The sequence below is a fragment of the Dromaius novaehollandiae genome, chromosome 18, assembly GCF_036370855.1.
Source record: "Dromaius novaehollandiae isolate bDroNov1 chromosome 18, bDroNov1.hap1, whole genome shotgun sequence".
Taxonomy (NCBI): domain Eukaryota; kingdom Metazoa; phylum Chordata; class Aves; order Casuariiformes; family Dromaiidae; genus Dromaius; species Dromaius novaehollandiae.
In genome coordinates, this window is record NC_088115.1 from 2,654,983 (window position 1) to 2,675,596 (window position 20,614).

Sequence of the window (20,614 nt, forward strand, 5' to 3'; positions counted from 1 at the left end):
TTCTGCATCTCTTCCCTTATCTGCCAACTGAGGTCTCCAAGTAGCTGAACAAAGCTACAGCCTGTTTTTGAAGATACTTTTTCTCACTTGAGAAGAATCTTTCTTAAATGACTTCCCTTGCAAAACTTTGAAGTAAAAGCACACTCTTACCATGCTACACTATTCTTAATAGTCGAACTGTTCAAAAAGAGCACAGTCTGCAAAGAATGTTAATTCCCATCCCACCTGACAAAACCTGCACGGAATATACAGTAACATAATTATCCACAGACTTCTGGAGAAAGATACAAGAAAAAATAAAGCGGTACCATTAGAGGGTGACGTACAGGAGTTTCAAACACACCGAGACCGTGCCCTTCATAATCTTGCTTCAATACACAATACATGGAAACCACTTCAAAGTGGCTTTTCTTGTAGTGGTTCACTACAAGAAAACGTGTGTCAAGACAAAGCAAGTTCTTCCCTAGAAAAGTGCATATCTATGCCTACATTAATCTGTCCTTGTTCTGGCTAGTTTCGGAACAATTTTGAATTAAGATTTTAAACCCTTAAGTTTCAAACTGTGAACCACGTTAGCAAGTATAACATCATATGCAATATGGGATCTGTTCTAGCTGTGCATTCAAGGTGTTTCAAGTACACAATTTTTAATGTTACCTTCTGGCACAACCAACTGATGTATCTGTGTTAGGATTCCTGTAACTGGGAATGGAGGGGAAGACAGGCACAAGGCAGGTCCACTAAGCTCTCTGGCCTATGAAAAATTGTTAGAGTGATTTTTGAGCTTCATAACAGATTAACGTTGCATTACTAATGCTTAAGAATGGCTATGCAACTATTCATTGTACATCAAAAATATATAATATATATACTTGCAATTTCCCTAGTGAAACATTTTAAAATAACAAAAGCTCAGGGGAAAGTGCACAAAATTCTAATTCTGCTTCTTTTGTCCTTTTCTTTCATTATTTGAGTTAACAATTGCCTCAAATGGGTCTTTTCATTTTCGTCTTCCCTCCCACAACCTGCCTGTGCAGATTTCTTTCCAGCACGCTTTTTTGCTCCATTAATGAAATTTCAACTTTATGGCACAGAAATTTCAGTTTGATTTATGAACACTTACTGTTAAAATGTAGCCTTTCGTGAGATCACAAGCTGCTACTCAATACAATTTTATAAGATAACACTATCTAACAAGAAAGGAAAGTTATGTTGCCCCTGATCCTTAAAGCATGAACTTCTGGGGAGGGGAAGAAACAGGAAAGGGATCGTCTCCTGTTTCAAGCTCCATGTTTCTAAGCTTTGAGAAAGACACCAGTCTCTGAGCAGGGTCCTGGAGGATGGACACTGGGATGGAGGTGTCCTGGGGTTAGGGCTTCACGTCCAGGAACATCACTCTCTTGCAGCTTCTCTCACAAGCCAAACCCTCCCAGGCTGAGGGTGAAAACATAGGCTTTTTTCCAGCTTTTTTTCACTGAGACAAATCTACAGTTGGAGTTTTTCATCCTGAACATGAACATTTCCCTTTTATTTTCCCAATCACTGCAAGATGCAGAAAACTCCATCACTTCTTCAGTTTCCCCATGCTCTGAGCAGTACCTCAGCCTCAGGGGAGAGTTTTGGCTCCCCATAAGGGAAGCGTGGGCTGCCCTCCCACATCTTCTGCCTCCGTCTCTTCCTCCTCGCCTCCACCTTCCTTTTCACGACACCTAATCCGGGCAAGGCACACTGCAGGGGTTAGCGGAGCAGGCCGCAGGGCACGTGGCACGCTTTGCACTCACACAGCCTTCATTTTAGACAAAGATACGTTTTGAAAGTGCTTCTGTTGATGATCTTTCCTCTTTTCTGCCCGCAAGAACGCACTTAAAACCCATACTAAGACTAGTAAAAAGTTTCACCCATAGGTGCAGCTGCTTCTCAATCCCTTGGTGCCCCTTAAACATCCACATACGCTTTTTTAAACTTGTTCTCAAGAGCACAAAGGATAAATTGTATTGGAGATGAGAGCACTACTGTCATAGAAAACTCACATGCAAACTCATTTAAATATGCCAGTCTCTCACACTGATCTAGGACAAGGAACTGCCAACCCATCAGCACCGCAGCGTCCATCAAAACCGGGTCCGGGCATCGGTGCCACTGACAGGAGTCAAGCTCCGAAACGCTGTCAGCCTGAGAAAAGCTGATGGTAGGAAAAGCAGGAAAGGAAACACAGGGAGCAAGATCTTAATCACGCTATAGGCAATCACTTATTCTGCTGGGGGGTTTCTGAGATTCAGTTGTTGCACTGATCCACAGGACTCATTATTTATAAAGATATATGAGTGCCAGTCATAAGCCTCACTGCTATGAATTTTATGCAATCCTAATTTTGATGAAGCAGCACTGTTATTTTCAGGAATAATACTTAACGAGCAGCATAAGCAAAGGATATTTCATTATATGCAGCAATTGTACCCCACTTAATTATGCAAACAAAACCATTAGAGGAATACCTGTATACACTATAAGCCTTTTCTTTTCCCTGCCTTTGCTTTCCCAGGTTTTATCACACAGGTAATTGCCCCTTAGCAATGAGTGTGTTTAGATTAATTCAGAAGATATAACCACTGCAAGAAGCAGCGTACAGAGGGAAAGAATTATCCCTTCAGCCCCGTATCACAGTAAAAGCATCAGTATTCCCGCAAGGCTTGCTCTCAGGAGACAAGCCAGGTTGAATTTCAGTGTTAGGTGGCACTTCCATAATCAAATTCCCTACAATTTGCTACCTAAGCTCAGTACTGGGAGGCAAGATAGACTGGAGGAATATACAAAGGAAACATTTAATTGACAACTATGTCCTCGACACGAGCTGACTTCAACGAGACCACTTAATCTCTCATTTGCTTTCTTGTCTCTAAAATGACAATAATACTGAGCCATTCTAACAGGGTTACTGTGAAAATTAATTGGTAAACACCAGTACAATACTTGGCAGTTAACACACGTTCAGTTGTTTTTTTGAGTATGATAAAAAGCATCCTCTGTTCTTTTTATTCTGACAACAAGAAAAAATAGTACGGGATAACAAGTTAAATTATAACAAGCTGTAGAGAACACATAAAAGGGCTTTGAGAGCCACGCAGTGTTAACACACCGCAACGCTTCCAAGGAAGCATTATTACTGCAAGATTATTACGCCTCTAATGTTAGAGAGCCACTCAATAATTTACACTGGAAGAGACCTCAGGAGGTCAACTAGTCCCAGCTCCTTCCTCGGAGCAGGGCTGACTTCTAAGTTAGATCCAACTTCCAAGTTACACCAGGTTGCTCAGGGTTGCATCATTAGCACATTAGCGCAGCATTAATAGCCAAGAAGCACCTAAAGGACAGCAAAGCCAAGAGTAGTTTTGACTTTACTCAAACTAGGGACAGGAGAAGAGGGGAAAGAACAGTTTGCTACATTTCTACCCCATCACTTTGTTCCCACCTTAATTCTGGGTGAGACTATACATTTCACACAATTTTCATTTACAAGCCTTGTATGTTTTTCAGTGCCTCGACATCACTCTGAGCCAAATCAGCTCACCACGGGATACTCCTCTCCCGAGCAGCAGCCACGCAGTTGAAAAGGCCTGCGCTGCTATCAGCACATGTTTAGGTACCAAAATCTCCTGGAGGTGTCTCTCAGGCACGAGTATTTTGCTGCCCTGGTGTGTCACGCGTTAGATCTTTTGAGCGGGGCATTGGACTAGATGATGCCTAGGGGTCCCTTCCAACCGCAACTATTCCGTACATATATCCGCTGTGACACTCACTTCCATAGCCTCCCTGGCCGCCGCGTGCCCGTGTTGCCGCTGCAGCGCAGTCCCCTCCGTGCTGCCATCCCTTATGGGAGGCTACCACTTTGCCTTCCTTGGCAGCATCCTTCTCAGCCACCCTTCTAGCTTGCTTAGTTCACTGCCAAATTTCCGTGCCAACTCCCTGCGTCATACGAACGTCACCAGGGAAGGACGGGGCCGCTCATCCAGTTTTCACCCTGCCGCTGGTGACAGGGAAGGGCTGGGGGAACGTAAGAGGTCTCACCTCTGCTCCCCTCCAGAGCAGCCACCCGGGGCACCGGAGAGGGGTGCAAAAGGGCATAAAGCAACTCATCTCCCAGATTAAAGGGAAGCAGGAACAGTTTATTTGGCACTACAGATTTATTCAGCACCTTTCATCTGATGCACTGATAGCTTTGACTGTCTGCTTAACACTTAGCAGCTCTAAATGTTGCTCAGGAAAGAAAGAAAAATTGCGTCTCATCTGCTGAATGACACCAAGACAGAAGCACTGCCTGGGAAACTGCACACACACAACTGTGTTCTTATCCTCGCCATCTGTTTAGGATTAACTGCTAATTCATTCTCATGTAACCTGTCCAAAAACCACAGTATTCTTAGGCAAATGAGCTTACAGTAATAGTTCCTGTAATCACACAATAAAACTTATTTAATAAATTATTCAATTACTTATAAATAAATGCAACGTTGAATAGGGAGAGTTTTTAGTAAGCCCTTACACGAATCCCATAAAATTAATATGCAACAACAGCAACTGTAAGTGCCTTGACTTGAGATGAATGGGCAGGTCGCACTTCTGTCACTGCTCTACTGTCAAGGGTTTTTCAGTCCTACGTGTCGGACGACAGCAGCACCGTTCGGTAATGCTGCATTAAAGAGCTCGAAACCTTTCTCAAAGGAGTGCTAGAAATTATCAAATCAACAAGACACCTAATAAAGGAGGTTTTGGCATGTACTTCCTACCCACCTGCACACCATTGCTCTGCTGATCTGGATTTTGTCCCAGATATAAACCAAGTTTAATGGTCTCACCTCAAGGACAGTAGCCTGGATGTTCTGCTAATCTTTATGCTAGAAGGAAGGGTGCAAACGTCTCTAGCCACTTCCCCCACACATATAGATGAAAAGTATGCCAAGCACAGAAGTATAAAGGTCCAAAAAGAAATAAAGCCACAGCAGACATCAAATGAAGACTGATTACAAAGTTGCTCCAAATTCATTCAGGAGATGGAGAAATTACTTGATGTGATAAATAAAACCAGTGATTAACATGGTGAACTCTTTCATAGCTGGCCTGTAATTTGCTAAAATATTATCAATACTTTTAAATGGGCTTTAAATTCAGAAGCACCTGGACCAAAAACTTCTAAATTACAGTTTTTAAAGAAAATAAGTGAACAACTTAATTATTTCCTCCTAAAAGTACCTGAACATTTTTACATTCCAGCAGAACCCCTGCCTGCCTCTCTTCCATCAGCACAGTTGGTTGCTCTAAATACCTGCAGTTTCTGCTCCCTACATAGTTTCTGAAAGTCTAACAATTTAGTGAAGGACTTAGAAGTGAAAACTGCATAACTGTGCTGTGTCCTCATCACCCTCTTGGAGTCTCACCCAGGCCTCTGGGCTCCATCTCCTCTCCCTATGGCTAAGAGAGAAGGACAGGGATGTCGCCCCTGCTCTGCCTTCCAGCTTTCCCCTTTGGTACTCAATCTCACCCAACCACCACTGTCAAAACTGCTCTGTTTCTCCCATTTTAGAGCACAGAGGGCAGCTGCAGAAGGTTTCTAACTTATTGCTGCCTCGAACAAAAAGCTGTCACCAAGAGGAGGCTCTAAGAACAAAGTGTAGCAGTTTCAGGCACTTGCCATGCCTCTGGATCACGTATTTAACTTTTCTTGACCTTTCTAAACATGGCATGTTTAGTAGGGCAGTGGTCAGAGCACATGGATGCCCAACTTCTAGATTCTGGGCTTCTGATAGAGAAACTTCATCCTCGCACAATGTGCTCTAATGATCTACTCAATGTGAACCCAAGGGTAACTTCTGCTGCTCATTTTTCATTCAAAAAATATTCTTCAAAAGCAAACAGTTCATGGTAGCACCTACGGTGTGTGACATTAATGGTCACAAAGCTTAGGAACCAAAAAGAAGCAAAATGCCATCATTACTAAACTATACAGCACAACATAGCTGAGCCAGCAGATAATTTGGTATTTTGTTTTACTTTATCTGTCAGCTTACCTGGATTTCATCAAGCAACTGGCTGAAATTTATTTCCCTCTGCTCCCTCTCTATGCCTTCAGCCCTGCTGTATATTTATCTAGCAGCATCAGATGAAATTTGTAGAATATCAGCCTGCACATGCACTACATGAAAGACTAAGTCCCACAGGAATACAGCAAGGAATGGAAAGCAAATAAGGCACCTATTACATTTGCTCATTTGTAGCTTGAAGTATTTTATAGCAGGGAAAAGCCTTGGAGGCCAACTTTCGATGTTGACAGTGCTCCACAATGCTCTGTGAAGCACTATAACCCAAGACACAAACACTCCTCAGTCCTTTCAGTGGTCCAGCTAAAATAAAATGACCACTACTAACCTGAATAACAGATGCCTGCAACGGGACAGAGTTTTCTATATGAAGTAATTCATACAAGCAGCCTGTAAACTGCAGGTCTGAGCTGAGCCTCTCAGCTACGTATTGCTTTAAAGGCCCAGTTAAGAGATTAATTCATGTAATACCATCACAAACTTATCACCAAGCACCACCGGAATAAGAAATCAGAGTCTGGAAGAAAGTTATCCTTCCTCAGAGAAAGAAAACAGCAGAAGAAAGTCTTCAGAGCTATGCACAGAAATGAGGAGCTACTGTATATGTCTGCATCAATTTATTTTTGTCGTGATTGCAACAGCTCCTCTTTCTCCTACCACTTCTCTGTAACCAACTGCCTAGTGCCACATGCAATTTCTTACTGCTTTGCAATACCAATCACACCTGCCATCCCACCTAGAACCGATAAACTTTGCACAGCTGATTACTACTGCAGCTACTAATGCAGGTTCTGTTTATTCATCTCTAATATTGACAACTACTTGTGTGCTTTTTTTTCTTTTTTAAATCACACTCAGCTCTCAGCTGTTACCGATTCATCATCAGGACGATGTGATCCAGTTTTGCTGATTGGAACAAAACTAAAGCTAGCAATGCCAGAAGATTGTCTATAAGGCATCATTTAGATTCAATGCGGAGAAAGATCAAAGCACCTATAGTCAGTGAAAAATTAACTAGTCCACAATAGAAGATGAATTCTTAAAGCCTCACAGACCTATGTGACAAAGTACTTTGGATCACTAAATATATACTGAATACAATTTTCAAACCTTGTGTTAATGTTGTTGTGGGACTTCTGAACCTGGAAATCTCATTTTTCATTGTTTTCTGTCCTTATGCTGCACTCCCTCATAATGTAGTAGTGAATTCCTCCAAAATGATTTTTTAAAGAGCACAATAAAATAAAGATATGACAAATCCCCACTATTTAACTTGGAATACTGCAATTATTCTTGCGATTATGGGATCTGACAATCATGTTATATCTCGCCGCTGCAATAAAGCAACAGTTACACCTGTAAATGTAGACACAGAAACCCTGAAGGCCCCGGACTCTAAGGAAAGCATGCGTGCATCCTTAAATGTATGCTTTTCTCATCTGAGCAGGAAATAAACTGATGGCTCAGGCTTTGAGCGTACATTTGTTTCCATTCTGAAGAAAAAATAGTCCAACCTCACAAGTTCCCAAACAGTTTGTACCTTCATCACAAGTGTTTTTCCACTTAAAGAAACGCACACTTCCCTCCGACAGCTATGAAAACATGCCAAATTTGATATTCAAGGAAGAAAAAAGAAAGTCATATTTTGCATTCTTCAATGCACAGAATTCATTTTGCAAAATGGTTTATTTTTCTTCCACACGCAGCGCGATTGCGACGTTTCCCTCCAGCCTTATATAAAGAACAAACTTGTCTGTGAGCTGAAAACAAGTGCAGTAAAGATCACCTTAAAAAGAAAGCAAGAAATGTGTGTGTACATTAAGAATATAGGTAGAGATATTTCATTCCAGCTGCAGGGTTTCATCCACACCTACGTCGTAAAACACAGTCCGCGACTCATCTCCAGCATTTCCAGTCCCCAAATTCATGCAATAGACTCAAAAATTTCTAAGCTTGAAATACAGTTTACACCGGAAAATTTAGCAGCAGCATTAAATATACTGATTTTAATATTAAAAAAGGAATGATTTAACATCTCTCATGCCTTCTTAATCCAACTATATCTATTAAAGATTGCTGCAACAGGTCCGAGGCCAGCGAGGACAGGTCAGTATTGCAAAGCCACGGCCCTTGTTTGGAAGAAGCCCATTCGGACTGTTGTGCCCTTTTTTTTCTTCTCCGGACCAGAGCTACCCCTTTCCCAAGCCTTAACAGCTCAGCTCAGTTCATCGGCAAAACAACAACATTAGTTTCCACTCTGGAAAGAAGACCTAAAGTTGTATTTTTATTTCTTATTCCCCAAAACAAGAATTTCTTTTAAGAGCTTTTCAGCTTCTACAAAGTTATGTCTGTTAAAACTTTTTCCACCTCACTGTAATCTTGGCTATTGGGGGAAAAAAAGGGGGAAAAAAAGCAAAAGTGAAAAAAAAGTAATGCAGCCAGAATATGTTTATTTTGTAAAAGATTTCATACTGTAGCAATAAAGATCAGTATAGCTCCTTCCCTCTTGAAATACTAATTTACCGTTAGATTCTAAAATTTACTGAATCTCATTTAATTTGAATATGCTGAATGTAATCTCATTTTTATAAATCCACAATAAAAATATAATCCAGATACAACCCATAGAAGATTTAGTCACAAATACATTCACCTCTGCTGGCACTACGCAATATCTTTTTTTTTTCTTTAAACAAGTCAGTGACTGGATTTCTTTTTTTTTTTTTCTTCTTAATAAATAAATCCTAGACAAAAGGATAGCAGCTTCCAGCAAGAATAGAAAAGCACGCCAGGCAAAGTGAGACTATCACAGGATCCCAGACAGTCAGTGACAAATAGTCAAATGGAAGTAAAACTGGTGAAACTGCAGTGAAACGGGAGCTGCCAGCCCACATTTCGGGAGATTAAAATCCACTGGAGTTAATTGAAGAGCGGGAACTAATGGAGCAAAGGATGAAAACAAAACACCAATGCATCAGTTTGGGAAAGAGAAATAACAGGCTCTTAAAGACAAGAGATACTACTTTAGAATTGAATCTTTATAAGAAGAAAAGTCCTTTTCTTTCAAACTAGCATTTCGCTTGGAGCTGGGAATTCTCTTACTCTTGGTGCAGGGGATTTCTGGCAGCAGACAGAGGTCCCAGCTTAAGTCAAAAGACACACATGCGTTGCTCTCGGGCCAGTGGTGACTTACATGTGTCCATTAAAAAAAAAGTCTCAGGAGCCTCTACACAAATAAATTATAATTCTCTTTTAAAGCTAGAGGTATTTGTTTAATTATTAACTAATCAATATTATCGACTGTGCTACAAATGATATTGAGAGTCCTAAGATCTCCCTCTCTCGCTCTTACGATGAGAAACACCGCAAAGGGCTATTCTGAACCTGAACAACATATCCCCTTGTACCAGCAACAGCAAACCCCCCGGGGTCACTCCCTCGCAAACACACTGTCGGGACAAAACCCTATCAAAGGGAAGAGCCAAAACCCCAGATGCTGTGAAAAATCCTTCCCTCCCCTACTTCAGCCTCGTCTGCTCCCCCTTTCTCCCCAAGGGCAGAACGAAGAGCAAACGCCTTGCGGCACAGCCGGCAAATTCAAAGGATGGGGCTGAGTGGCTGCAATTTCACAGTTGCAGACTTCTCGAAATTAAGTCAGGGGAATGCTGCTCATAGCGACTGGACTGACCGAGTGCCCAGCGCCGTGCGAGGAGACCGCTGCCCTCCCAGCTATGCAGAATTCAGCTCAGACCTCTACCGCTATAAAAACAACCCAATCATCTTTGATTTGCATCTGGAAATGAACTGCTTTAAATTGCTCTCTTCCAAAATACCAGCAGCAGCACTTTGCAGGAGAAGGTACTTTTCATTTAGCATTAATTTTCAACCACAGAACACAACATAATCACACACACGAGTGTTGATACCAAACCCAGAATAATATCAGAGTTTATCTAAGCCAGTGCTGCTGTTGGTCAGTGGATCACTGCTGATCCACATCCCACTGCAAAAAGACACTGCCAGTCTGTAGGCAGGCATAGTCCAAAGTCAGTTCTGCTTGGGGTAATGCCTGTCAGCAATTACTGATGCTGTCTTTAAATGAATCAACTTCCAAGGTTTTAAAAAAAAAAAAAAAAAAAAAAAAAAAAAAAAAAAAAACCTAAAAACAGTAGGAATAAAGCTGTTCTTGATTTTTTTTTTTTTTTCGCAAAAATGTGACCGGTCTTGCATTAGAAAAGGTTAAGAAACACTGCTCTCAGCTCACTACTTAGCTTCCAGACAGATGAGTTGGCTATAAGCTGACAGACAGCAAAATATTAATGCTGTCAGACCTACTGAAAGGAGCTATGGACTTGTAAGCAAGTTACCATGGTTCATCATGTTCCCCCAAGTCAGCAGAGCTGCATCTGCGCACCCAGCCCACAGGAATTACAGCTCACGGGCCCCACCTCGAGCAGCAAAGGAATTTCAGGTCAAAAGGCCTAGAGTAAATGGCTTTATCTCACACTTGCTGTAGTCTAAGCATGTTCATGGTTATCGTTGCTCTTTACGCCATAGTAACCTGCTAAGCTGTCATAACTCGATCGCAGCTCTGAGCCCTAGAGCTTTCAGGGAAGTCACTTTGTGCGGCTTAATTCCAGATAACTCTATCGAGTCAAAAAAAACCCCAAAATGCTACATTCTTCCACCATTACTGCTGATGCAAAACACAAAGTCCCACTACGTCAGCTAGCTCACTAGGTTAATAAACAGCAGAAGTTGGTCCACCTCAATGAGGGCAAACTGAGACTTATCTTACCTGCTCGGGGCTCGATAGTCTTGTTGGAACCTGCATCCATAAACACAAACCGTCCACCTCCAAAATCTTCAGCATAGTCAGAGAGATAAAGCAGCGAAGTATAATCAAAAGAGCCATAAGTTACCTAGGAGTAAGTTAACATTAGAGTTACCAAATTCTATTCTCATCTCTGCAGAACACAAATCATTAGGCAAATGGATCTGACAGGCTCTTCTAATTTCCCAGTCTTCTCATGTTCAATAAAGGGTCTCTAAAAGCTGAGAAAGAAACCACTCTTTTATAGAAATTACATACATTTCTATTAGTCTAGTCTGTTAGCCTAATCTGTTATGTATGTATATATACACATACTAGATACATATAATAAAAAGAGACTAGTATATGGCATTGGTATTATTTCTATTATTAAAATGTCTATTATAGAATTGCCCTATTGATCTCTGTCAGGCTAAATCTACTAAACAGCTAGCAAAAAACCCATGTAGCATGAGTAATTGCACCTTTGCATCACATTAAAGATATATAAGGGCTCAGCTCTGTGTATGTTATATCAAGGTAAAATCCCACCACATGGCTGATAATGAGATCCAAGAACAAATCTTTGAGTGATTAATTCTACCTCTTATCTACTCACAGTTAGAGGTCCCTGGAAACCTCACCTGCTACTGTCAACCTCCCTTTCCTCAGCTAGCATGCAGGAACCTCGGCGTACCAGTGAATCAGATCTTCTAGACACACGAGCGTTTGTTGGAGGAACTCCTACTCTTTTCAGTAGATGGTTAGGGTAAAAATCTTCAAAGGTGGCTTTCTATAAGTCTGTCTCCGCTCAGCCTGCAGGCCACAAAACACCCCATTTTTAAGTGTAACACACTGTTTTTCCTTCCTTTTCAAATATTATTTTGATATGTGTGTTGAGGATGGAAAAAGAAATCTTATATATGAACGCTCAGGGAGAAGCTGTCCAAATACTCCAGAGACTTTAGCTAGATTCTGAAAATACTTCCTTTCCATATCTACCTAAAAGATGCTATTGGTACAGCATTAAAATGGCTGTATTCTCCAATTTCTTTACAGCACGCCATGACTCAGGCAAATTCTGCCTTACATGGTCAAAGAGAAAAATGTGCAACAAAGTTGTATTGTATAAATATACAGCATTTAGTGTATAAACATACAGCATTTGCAGAGTGTTTTGTCTGACCTGGTGACTGGTAGATGTAGGTGCTACTTCCAAACTTAGAAGTTCTCTAAATATTTTCATTTTTTTTTCTAAATTCATTAGCGCCAGTTACATTTTGGCTCAACAGCCGTCGTACATACTATTCTGTATGGGCAACAACTAAAGAGAACACAGCAACAGATGGAATAGGATGACATTTTCATTCTTATTCATTTTGTTATTTTGAACAGAAGGGCTTAAAGAAAAAAAAGACAAATCTAGTGATATACTTCACTACAAAGTCCAAATCATAAAAATGAGAAAAACGTTTTAATGATTCCCTTCTCCCTGTATTTACCCAAACTTTACTACCTATACAAGGCAATAAATGGGAATTACTGACGACATGCCATTGCAACACCTCAAAGCAGCCATTCTGCAGCTTCCTACTGCAAGCATCTTTGCAGAGCGATTTTCACCTTCATTACATTGGTGATAAATCCTCCTGTTAGTTTAAGGGAGGCTTCTGGCAAGTGAAGGCACTAGTGTGGGAGTTCAAGGAGATCTGCATCAACTCAGACGTCCAAGTCCGATGCATCAAAATTGCTTTTATTGCTCCTTCAGTGGCGCAGCGAGTTTTGCTCTGTCGGTGCGTTTTCCACCCTTCCCAGGATAGCCTCATCAATTCTGAACTTCCAAGAGCTGACTACAAACCGTTTTGGCCTCATCAAACATGTCTTATAATTTCCACAGATGACTAATTCGGGGAGTCAAGTATGCAAAGGAAAAATGGCCTTTCTGTTCCCGCTCTTGTTCACTGCTAACTCTCAGAAGTAAGGCAGGCCGGAGAAATGCAACGCTATGGAAAGCAGGCACTAAATTATACCCAGTTAGTGAAGTCACTATAAAATACCACAAGCCCTCTGTGAATATCAAATGTATTTATTATCTTGGGTTATCTGGGGACACGTTTATTCCTCGATTTCCAAACTGAATAGTTGTAGGAATGTAGTTACTCGGAAAGATATATAACACTCTTTCTCTGCTTTCCGTTGCAGAAAAAAATACAAATATTTATTGGCTTTCCAATCAGCATAGGTCTAGATGCATGATACCCTGCAGGAATAAGAGCCCAAACCGTTCTTTTCCTGTTAGGCTCTACCTACATATTTGTGCAGATAATCAGAAAACTGGTCTTACCAGCTACTTCCAATGCTCTGTATGTTGGTAGTATCTATTTATTAGACAATGTAAGGCTCCAAACTGTCTCTCTCTCTAGATTATGAGGGTCTGTAGGTGAGGTGAGGTAGTAGGTTTGAGTGGACACAAGAAGAAACTTGCCTGGATTTCAAAGACGATGCTGTCCTACGGCAGAAGCAAGATCTTTTGATGCATTTCATTAAACGCATAATGACTTGAGGAGAAGGAAAAGAAGAGTGAAAGCAAGTCTGGTGGAGCAGCAGCTTCAGCCAGACTCTGTTAGTAACACAGCCTCAACGGCCAGAGGAGAGAGGGCCGCTAGGAGGGTAAGAGAAATGAAGAGCAGATCACAGATATGCTGTGAAGGCTTAGCTTGTTCAGCTTAGGCAAAGAAAGGCTGAAAAGGGCTATGATTGCTACCTATAAATGCGTGGGAATTGGAGGAGGTAGAACTGGGAGAGGAGAGGAGAAGAGCTGCATAAGTTAAAAGACGCAGTCCACACAAACCAAAATAGGACCGAAACAGACCATGAACGAATTTAGGCTTAAACAAACAAAAAAACAAAAAAAAAAAAAAAAAAGTTCTGGAGATTTTCTATGCTAGAAGTTTGAGCAAAATAAAACTGATTTTATCGTGGAGCTTATAGAGTCCACGAAGGATGACAGGATCCTTGTCCAGGCAAGGGACTGCAGAACTCCTCTAGTCCCACGTTACTTCCCTTAGAGAACACTGTAAGACTATTCTGCTGCCGGCCTCGAGCACGCAACAGCAATTTCATTAGAAATCACACATTTGACTTTTGAAAGCTTAGCTCCAAACAAGTTCTACCCAAGATGGAGCTCCACATCTGGAGCCAACACTCTTCATTTGATTTAGCTGTCTATAAATTCAACAAGATTAAACTATTTGTTTGGGGGGTTTCAGGGGTTTCTATTCCTGTATAATTATATATATTTTATAACTAAATATATTTTAGGGAAGAAACAAAACCTCGCATATATACAATAGATCTGTGCTACTCTATTATGCAATTTAAATCTTTCAAACTATGGATGCTCTGACTGAGAGATATAATTGCAATATACTCAGTGATTCAGGGAAAAGGCAAGAGGAATATTTATGTGCTCCAAGAAACCTACATTTGCATATACTAATGTGCATACATGAGAGTTTGGCAGTTGTATCGCCAGATAGGTAGCAAGAAAAGCACCCTCTGTGCATGTACGTGCCCAGTAGTGCCCTCTAGTTGTCTCTCATCTTCAGGCTGTTCAAGAAGAATATATTAATTCTTACTTTCCATAAGCAAAGAGAACCAAAAGACCTTTTGTTTCAGACTTTCTTCAAAATATTATGCAGTTCTGATCTTTGGACCCGCAGTGTCAGATTTTGAAACAGAAAATGTGTCAGATTAATTTTCCAAAGGCTTGATTTTACCATTATTTTGCAAAGAAGGAGGAAAAAAATTGTAAAATCCTATAGGAGCAGTATTCATTAAGCAGTCCTGCACAGTAAGTAAACAAAGTGATCTGTTTAACTACAAGAGGAAAGCATAGAGAATGATAATGCACAAAGCATACAACAAACTGGCACAAAAAATAAATAAAAGCTTCAATCTTTGTTCAGTTTCCTATTATTCAGACCCATTTTGGAGGCCACACAGAAATACTACTGCTTCTCTCTGTACAGTAATTCTTACTCCAGATCAACAGCTATATATTTTTTCTCCTTGTTTTCAACTGAAATGAAATTTAGTTTACATTCTGTACCAGAGAAATTAAAATACAAGGCAGGTTGACTAGGCTGAAGATAATCTGTGAAGTTACACAACCTGTCTGTCCTATTCAGCCTTTTCTGAAATATTTTCTGACCTATCAACCTTCCCACTAGAATTCAGTCTTCTGCATAGCTTTGAATTCTAAATGCTGCATAGCCTGACCAACCATAAAGGCTTATTTTTTTCTTTTTCTACACATCTATATCTAGATTGTTATGTGTGTACTATGTACATTTGTAGTAGATTAGAATTATATGCACACATATTTAAACACATTCAACCCTTATCATATTTTTTTCTGTAAAACATGATTTGGCAAACATAAGTAAATGTTATACCCAAGATAGCTCTCTTCCAGTTGTACTTAAGGGGAAATAAGACCAGACCTTTTGATGCACAGACAGAATTTGAACAGAGAGAGAAAATGGATGCAGTGAGGAAAGGATTCAAATTAATCCTTTGATGCAACTTCCAAGCGAATGATGTACCAGAAGTGAAAAAGGACAGCGTTCAGTGGCAATAAGTGACAATGTAATTAGGACTTTCAAGATGGAGATGAAGAAGTGAACAAAGTCGAGGATGTAACTATACCAGACCCTGCTTAGAGTACCATTAGCCGGGGTCGAACTCTTGCTTTTCAACCATGCAATGCAAATTGCTGTCATTTAAATTACAAAAGTAACTACATCATCTGGCATCAGCTGAAGTTCCTTATCCTAGAGGAGGGATGAACCACTGAGCTGAGGCAGTTTCCACAAAAATGGGCCCAGTTTGTCCATCTACCTCCCTCTAACACTCTTGCTACTAAGGACAGCACTTGCTCAAGAAGCCCTTACGAGAAGTCTGCTTTAGGTCTCTAGTCCACCACACCCACGAAGCCCCTTCACTGTCGCCAGGGTCAGGGATGTTCTGTTCCCTTGCGCTCCCCCCAAAACGAGAAGGAACTGATCCACACACCGACCACAAATTCCCCATCCTCCTAGGAGCTACCGGACTATTTGCTGAAAGCCTCCCAGCTTAGCACACAATCTTGCTGTCATGACAGCACAGAGTGGCCCAACTTTGGCATATTAACACGCAATTCCTACTTGTGGGAACATTCCTGAAGAACAAAAATGAAAATAACCTTTTCGAAATATAGCCCATCAAATGCGAAAGAGAAGTTTAAGGCACAGAGAAAAAGCACTTTGGTAGGCTGAAGGCTCTAGCTTTCCCAATGCAGAGAGCTCAATGTAAGTATAAGTCAGACAGCTGCTACAGAAGTGAAAAAAATGTTCAAACTACATATATATAATAAGTGGAACAGCCTACAGTTCTATCTCACTGTGCGACCTAAACAATATTTTCTTCGGAAAATAGCTTCCACTTGAGCATAAGTCACATTTTCATATTTTATTGCAGGTACGTGATTTTTAGACAAAATTCTACATGATTACAAACAGGATGTTTTGTAACTGTCCCAAGAGAGACAATTACATCTTCATTGCCATCATTAATTAAACTACCCAATTACTCAGTAGAGAAGCTATTAAGGTTTAGGTTATGCATGGTGAATTTTAAGAGTCCACATTTTGGGTTTGATTTCTTTGCTTTCTGAAGCTTTTTGGGGAAGCAGGTTGGTTAGAAAAAGCCAAAGCCAAAGCCAATCAGTTGACATATCTGCTTCTGAAACAGACAGCCTGTGAGATAATAAACAAAACGTGGACAAAACAGATGGATAAGAACAGCAAAACATCTAGCCTGCTGTCTATCACGTACAGGCACTGTCAGGATGCCATAACAGAGAAGCAGCTTCCGCAAAGAAAACAAATTCTCTTCAGGAAAACAGATTTGCTTCCAAATGACAAAATCACTTGTACATTGTAGCAGAGACTTAGGTAGAAATACCCAATTGCAAGGTTACTCAAGCACCATATTCATTTACTGATGCAAAAGAAAAGAGTGAAGAAAGTAGGAGAATATCAGCAAACCCAATGCTTGAGCAGAAGCAAAACACATTACTGTAATAAGTGGCAGTGTGAAATTCTAAAATACACTTTTGTGGGCTGAAAGGAGGAAGAAAAAAAAAAAAAAGGAGAAAATAGCCACCAGCTACTGAAATTTCCACTTTCATTCTCCATTGTAGCAGTCAAATCTGATTCAGTGAAAAACCTAGGAATTTACTGCGCTCCACAAAAGCAGGATCACTAGTTTATTTGCTATTCCTTGGAAATCACGGTAACACACAATGGAAGTCCTATCAACCACGCCAGCATGACTTGTACCCTACACACAGTTCCTATCAGCATGAGTCAAGATAATCTGCACCCCATAAGTCATCCCTACCTTTCCATCCTAGGTCCACTGCTATCCAATTTTTACATCACAGCTTTTTCAAAATACAAGCCTCCAGAAGCCGGACTCATCTTTCCTACATCAGCAACTGCACAACATCCCTGGCATCACCTTCTTCGAGCAGAGGCTGCATCAGGTATCATCATTCTGTCACCGTGCTTTCTAGATTTAGGCTGTACAGCAAACATGACAAAAAAGGACCACGAGAGCTTGTACTAATGCTATGACGAACAACAGACATTATGTTTCTCTCTGACTGATTCTTCTACCATGAAATGTTTTCAGGTTATGGAATATTTCTCTATTTGATTCGTAATTGTAGATGCTTCGGGTCACAGACTTCAACGTACGCTACAACACACAGGTTGTAACACTGGGGCATTTTGATAGAGTAAGTTTTAGTTGGTTCCATTTTGAGCGATCCATAGCTCTAGAGTAATTCTGACTTTTAAATACTAACAAAGACATGAATTTTTTTTAGCTATTTGTTTTTTCCATTCTTTCTTTGCATTCTGCTATTATGTACAGACCTTTCGAACTCAGTTAAATTCAATACCAATCCCAAACCAGTTAAATCCATTTAGAAACTCAAAGTATTAACCTATGAGCTTACAAATAGAAGACCCTACGCGGTCAAAAAAAGTCATAATACTTCTATTCTTAAAACAACAAAGCACCAGAAACAAAAAAAGAAAAAAAACAACAACCCTCAGTTTACACATAACTGAAATCTAAAACCTTTGAAATAGCTCCTGCTATTTGCTGGCTGAAAGAGCAATCCTCTAGTTGGAAACGCAGGTTTGATGGAACTGAAACACTTTGTAGGTGTGGGTCAATTTAATCAAAATTTCTGACAAGCCAGAGATTCCCGGGTAGTGATTCGCAAAATTTAGTAATTCCAGCAGAACACAACAGAACTAAAGTAAAGAAAATAAAAGGAATGATCCCAGCCTGGGCTTCTAATAAATTCGTTTATCTTTCCCTTACGTTCCTCCCACTGAAGAATTTTTGTAAGCACCAGTTACCAAACATGTTTGACTCTGCTTGTTTAATGATAAACACTTTGGGGACCAGACTTTGAAGGGGTTTAACAATAAGAGGAAACACCGTCTTCCCATCTCAGCCTCCCACTAACCTTGTCAACATGCGGGTGCCAGTATTCGTCATGCGTCGTCTTCGCTTCCGTGTTATTTATTCTCGAGAAGAACGTCGGCTTCGTCAGGTACAGCGAAGAGGAGCTGATACCAAAGGCCTGAGCAATTCTCTGTTGAATTCGCTGCCTCACATCACTGCAAAGAAAACACAGCACAACAGGCTAAGTGTCGAAACACAGCTCAAGCAGCGACACCTCTCCTGCTTCTTCCAAACCATTTGTTTCCTACAGCCTGTTTTAAAATGTCTTTGTGTAAGCAATCTGTTTTTCTGAGAAATTCCATGCGTATCTCAGTGTTTATTAACTACGGAAAAGTTAAAGAGAAAATTTTTTGCATATACAATTTCAATACACAGTAGATGACTAGAAAGTTGCATCTTCCTAAAGAGTTACCTCTTGAGAAGAGCCTTCTTCAACTACTTTAAAACTAACCAACGAAGTTTCAGGCACCAAGAAATTCAGGATTCCGGGTCAATGTATCTATCGATATCATAACCACATTTTCCCTAAAAGAACTGAATGCAAGATCTTTCCCAACTATTTTGAAATTTTCAACCAATATATCTCTACCGTGGCTGTTCCTGTACTTCTTGGGGAAAAAGGGGGAAAAAAAACCATGATTTTTAAATTATAAAAATGGAAGGAAGATAGTAATAATCCTGCATGCTTTACTACACAGTACTGCTTATACAGTAGCATCCTATGTTCTCTTTTGTGACAAAGATAACTGCAGATAGAGCTAGAACAGGGCTGTCCAGACCTCCCAGCACTAGTTCAAGCAATGACCTTAAAGAAACTTGTGATTATGAGGAAAATCACTGGTTAATTCCCCCAGTAAACACATACAGCTAGCATTTAACCTTGAGGAAGTTTAAAAAAGACCAAAAAAAGCAAAGAACGCAATAACACAGTGAGATTAAATGAAAATATTATTTTCTTTTAAAATCTAATCCCCTATGCTTCATAAAAATTTTTATATTGCTTTCTCCCAGTTTTAACACATTCTTGGCTATTGTATTAGTCTTTCTACTCTTCTTTCCCAAGTGCTCCAGAAGAAGCACACTAAAAAAAGATAATTGAAGTAAACACACTTGTGAAGTTTCTCATGGAATTACATTAATATTTCCGCATCTTTTATGCATTAGACATTTCTCCACTAGGATACACTGAACTTCAGCAAGATTTTCAAGAAACTCTTTTTCCCAGGTAATCCTCTAGAGAATTTAAACAGTGACTAACAGAAAGCGAAAGAAACGAAAACCAGATCTCTAGCGCTAGACTGTGAAAGGCACCCCTTAAAGGCTATTTCCACAAGCACTGAAAAATCCTACATACTCATTCTGTTCACATCTCGCCCCCCACCAAAAATCAATAAATTAAAAAACATATACAGATTTGACTTTCAACCCAACTTATTCTTTATTCTGTTTTTAGGAGTCACAAATTCAAGTGATTTTAAATGCAAAATATCAAAACCTTTAAATGAAGCGAGAGCTGAGATTTGCAGGTATTTACAGGGCTGAATGAACTGAGGTTCCAAGTTGAGCGCTACATAATCAAAGAGCTTGTAAGACTGACATCAGAAAAGGACCAACAGGTCTTTCTGTGCCTCTGTTTTTCCAAGAAGTAGGACTTCAGCGGAAGCTGCCTGACGTATCCCAAAAAGCGTTAAGTGTAATCACTCTTTTCACTTTACCATGAAGTGCATTCAAAGTGCAGCTGGCACTTTGAACAATCCGACACAAGAATTAACAGCCTAACCCACAAATAATAAAGTATATTCCCTGGCTCTGATGCACGGCAGCCAGTTGCAGCTGGAATATATCTACTCCGAAGTAGTCAGGCAACAGTCTTGACAACTTTAAATCTCCAGTAGCTGTATTGCTTTCCAAGAAATACTGCTTCCTCTTCTAGGTTGATTCCTTTTCTACTTTTAAAATCTTTCTATTAAGATTTGCTCCGTAGTCTTGAAAAGGCCCTGTTAAAGCTTCATTCCTCTTTGAGAGGTACGTGCCATGGCTTGAAGCACAGCTGCATGTTTTGCAAACCAAGCAGGAAACAAAGCGCTACCCAACTCTTTCCAATATACTGCAATGGCAAATA

The 20,614-nt window shown here is 40.3% G+C and overlaps 1 protein-coding gene across 3 annotated transcripts in view; it reads right to left on the minus strand.

Moving 5' to 3' along the window:
* OGFOD3 (2-oxoglutarate and iron dependent oxygenase domain containing 3) overlaps positions 1–20,614 on the minus strand; it is a 49,250-nt gene that overhangs the window by 4,987 nt on the left and 23,649 nt on the right. For 2 of the 3 annotated variants that reach the window (XM_026120561.2, XM_026120558.2), the window contains 2 exons: positions 18,494–18,647; positions 10,891–11,014 (listed from right to left, as the gene is read on the minus strand). In XM_026120561.2, coding sequence (XP_025976346.2) covers positions 10,891–11,014; positions 18,494–18,647 — 278 coding nt within the window. The remainder of the gene's footprint in view (positions 1–10,890; positions 11,015–18,493; positions 18,648–20,614) is intronic. The other variant, XM_026120560.2, reaches the window with a different exon arrangement.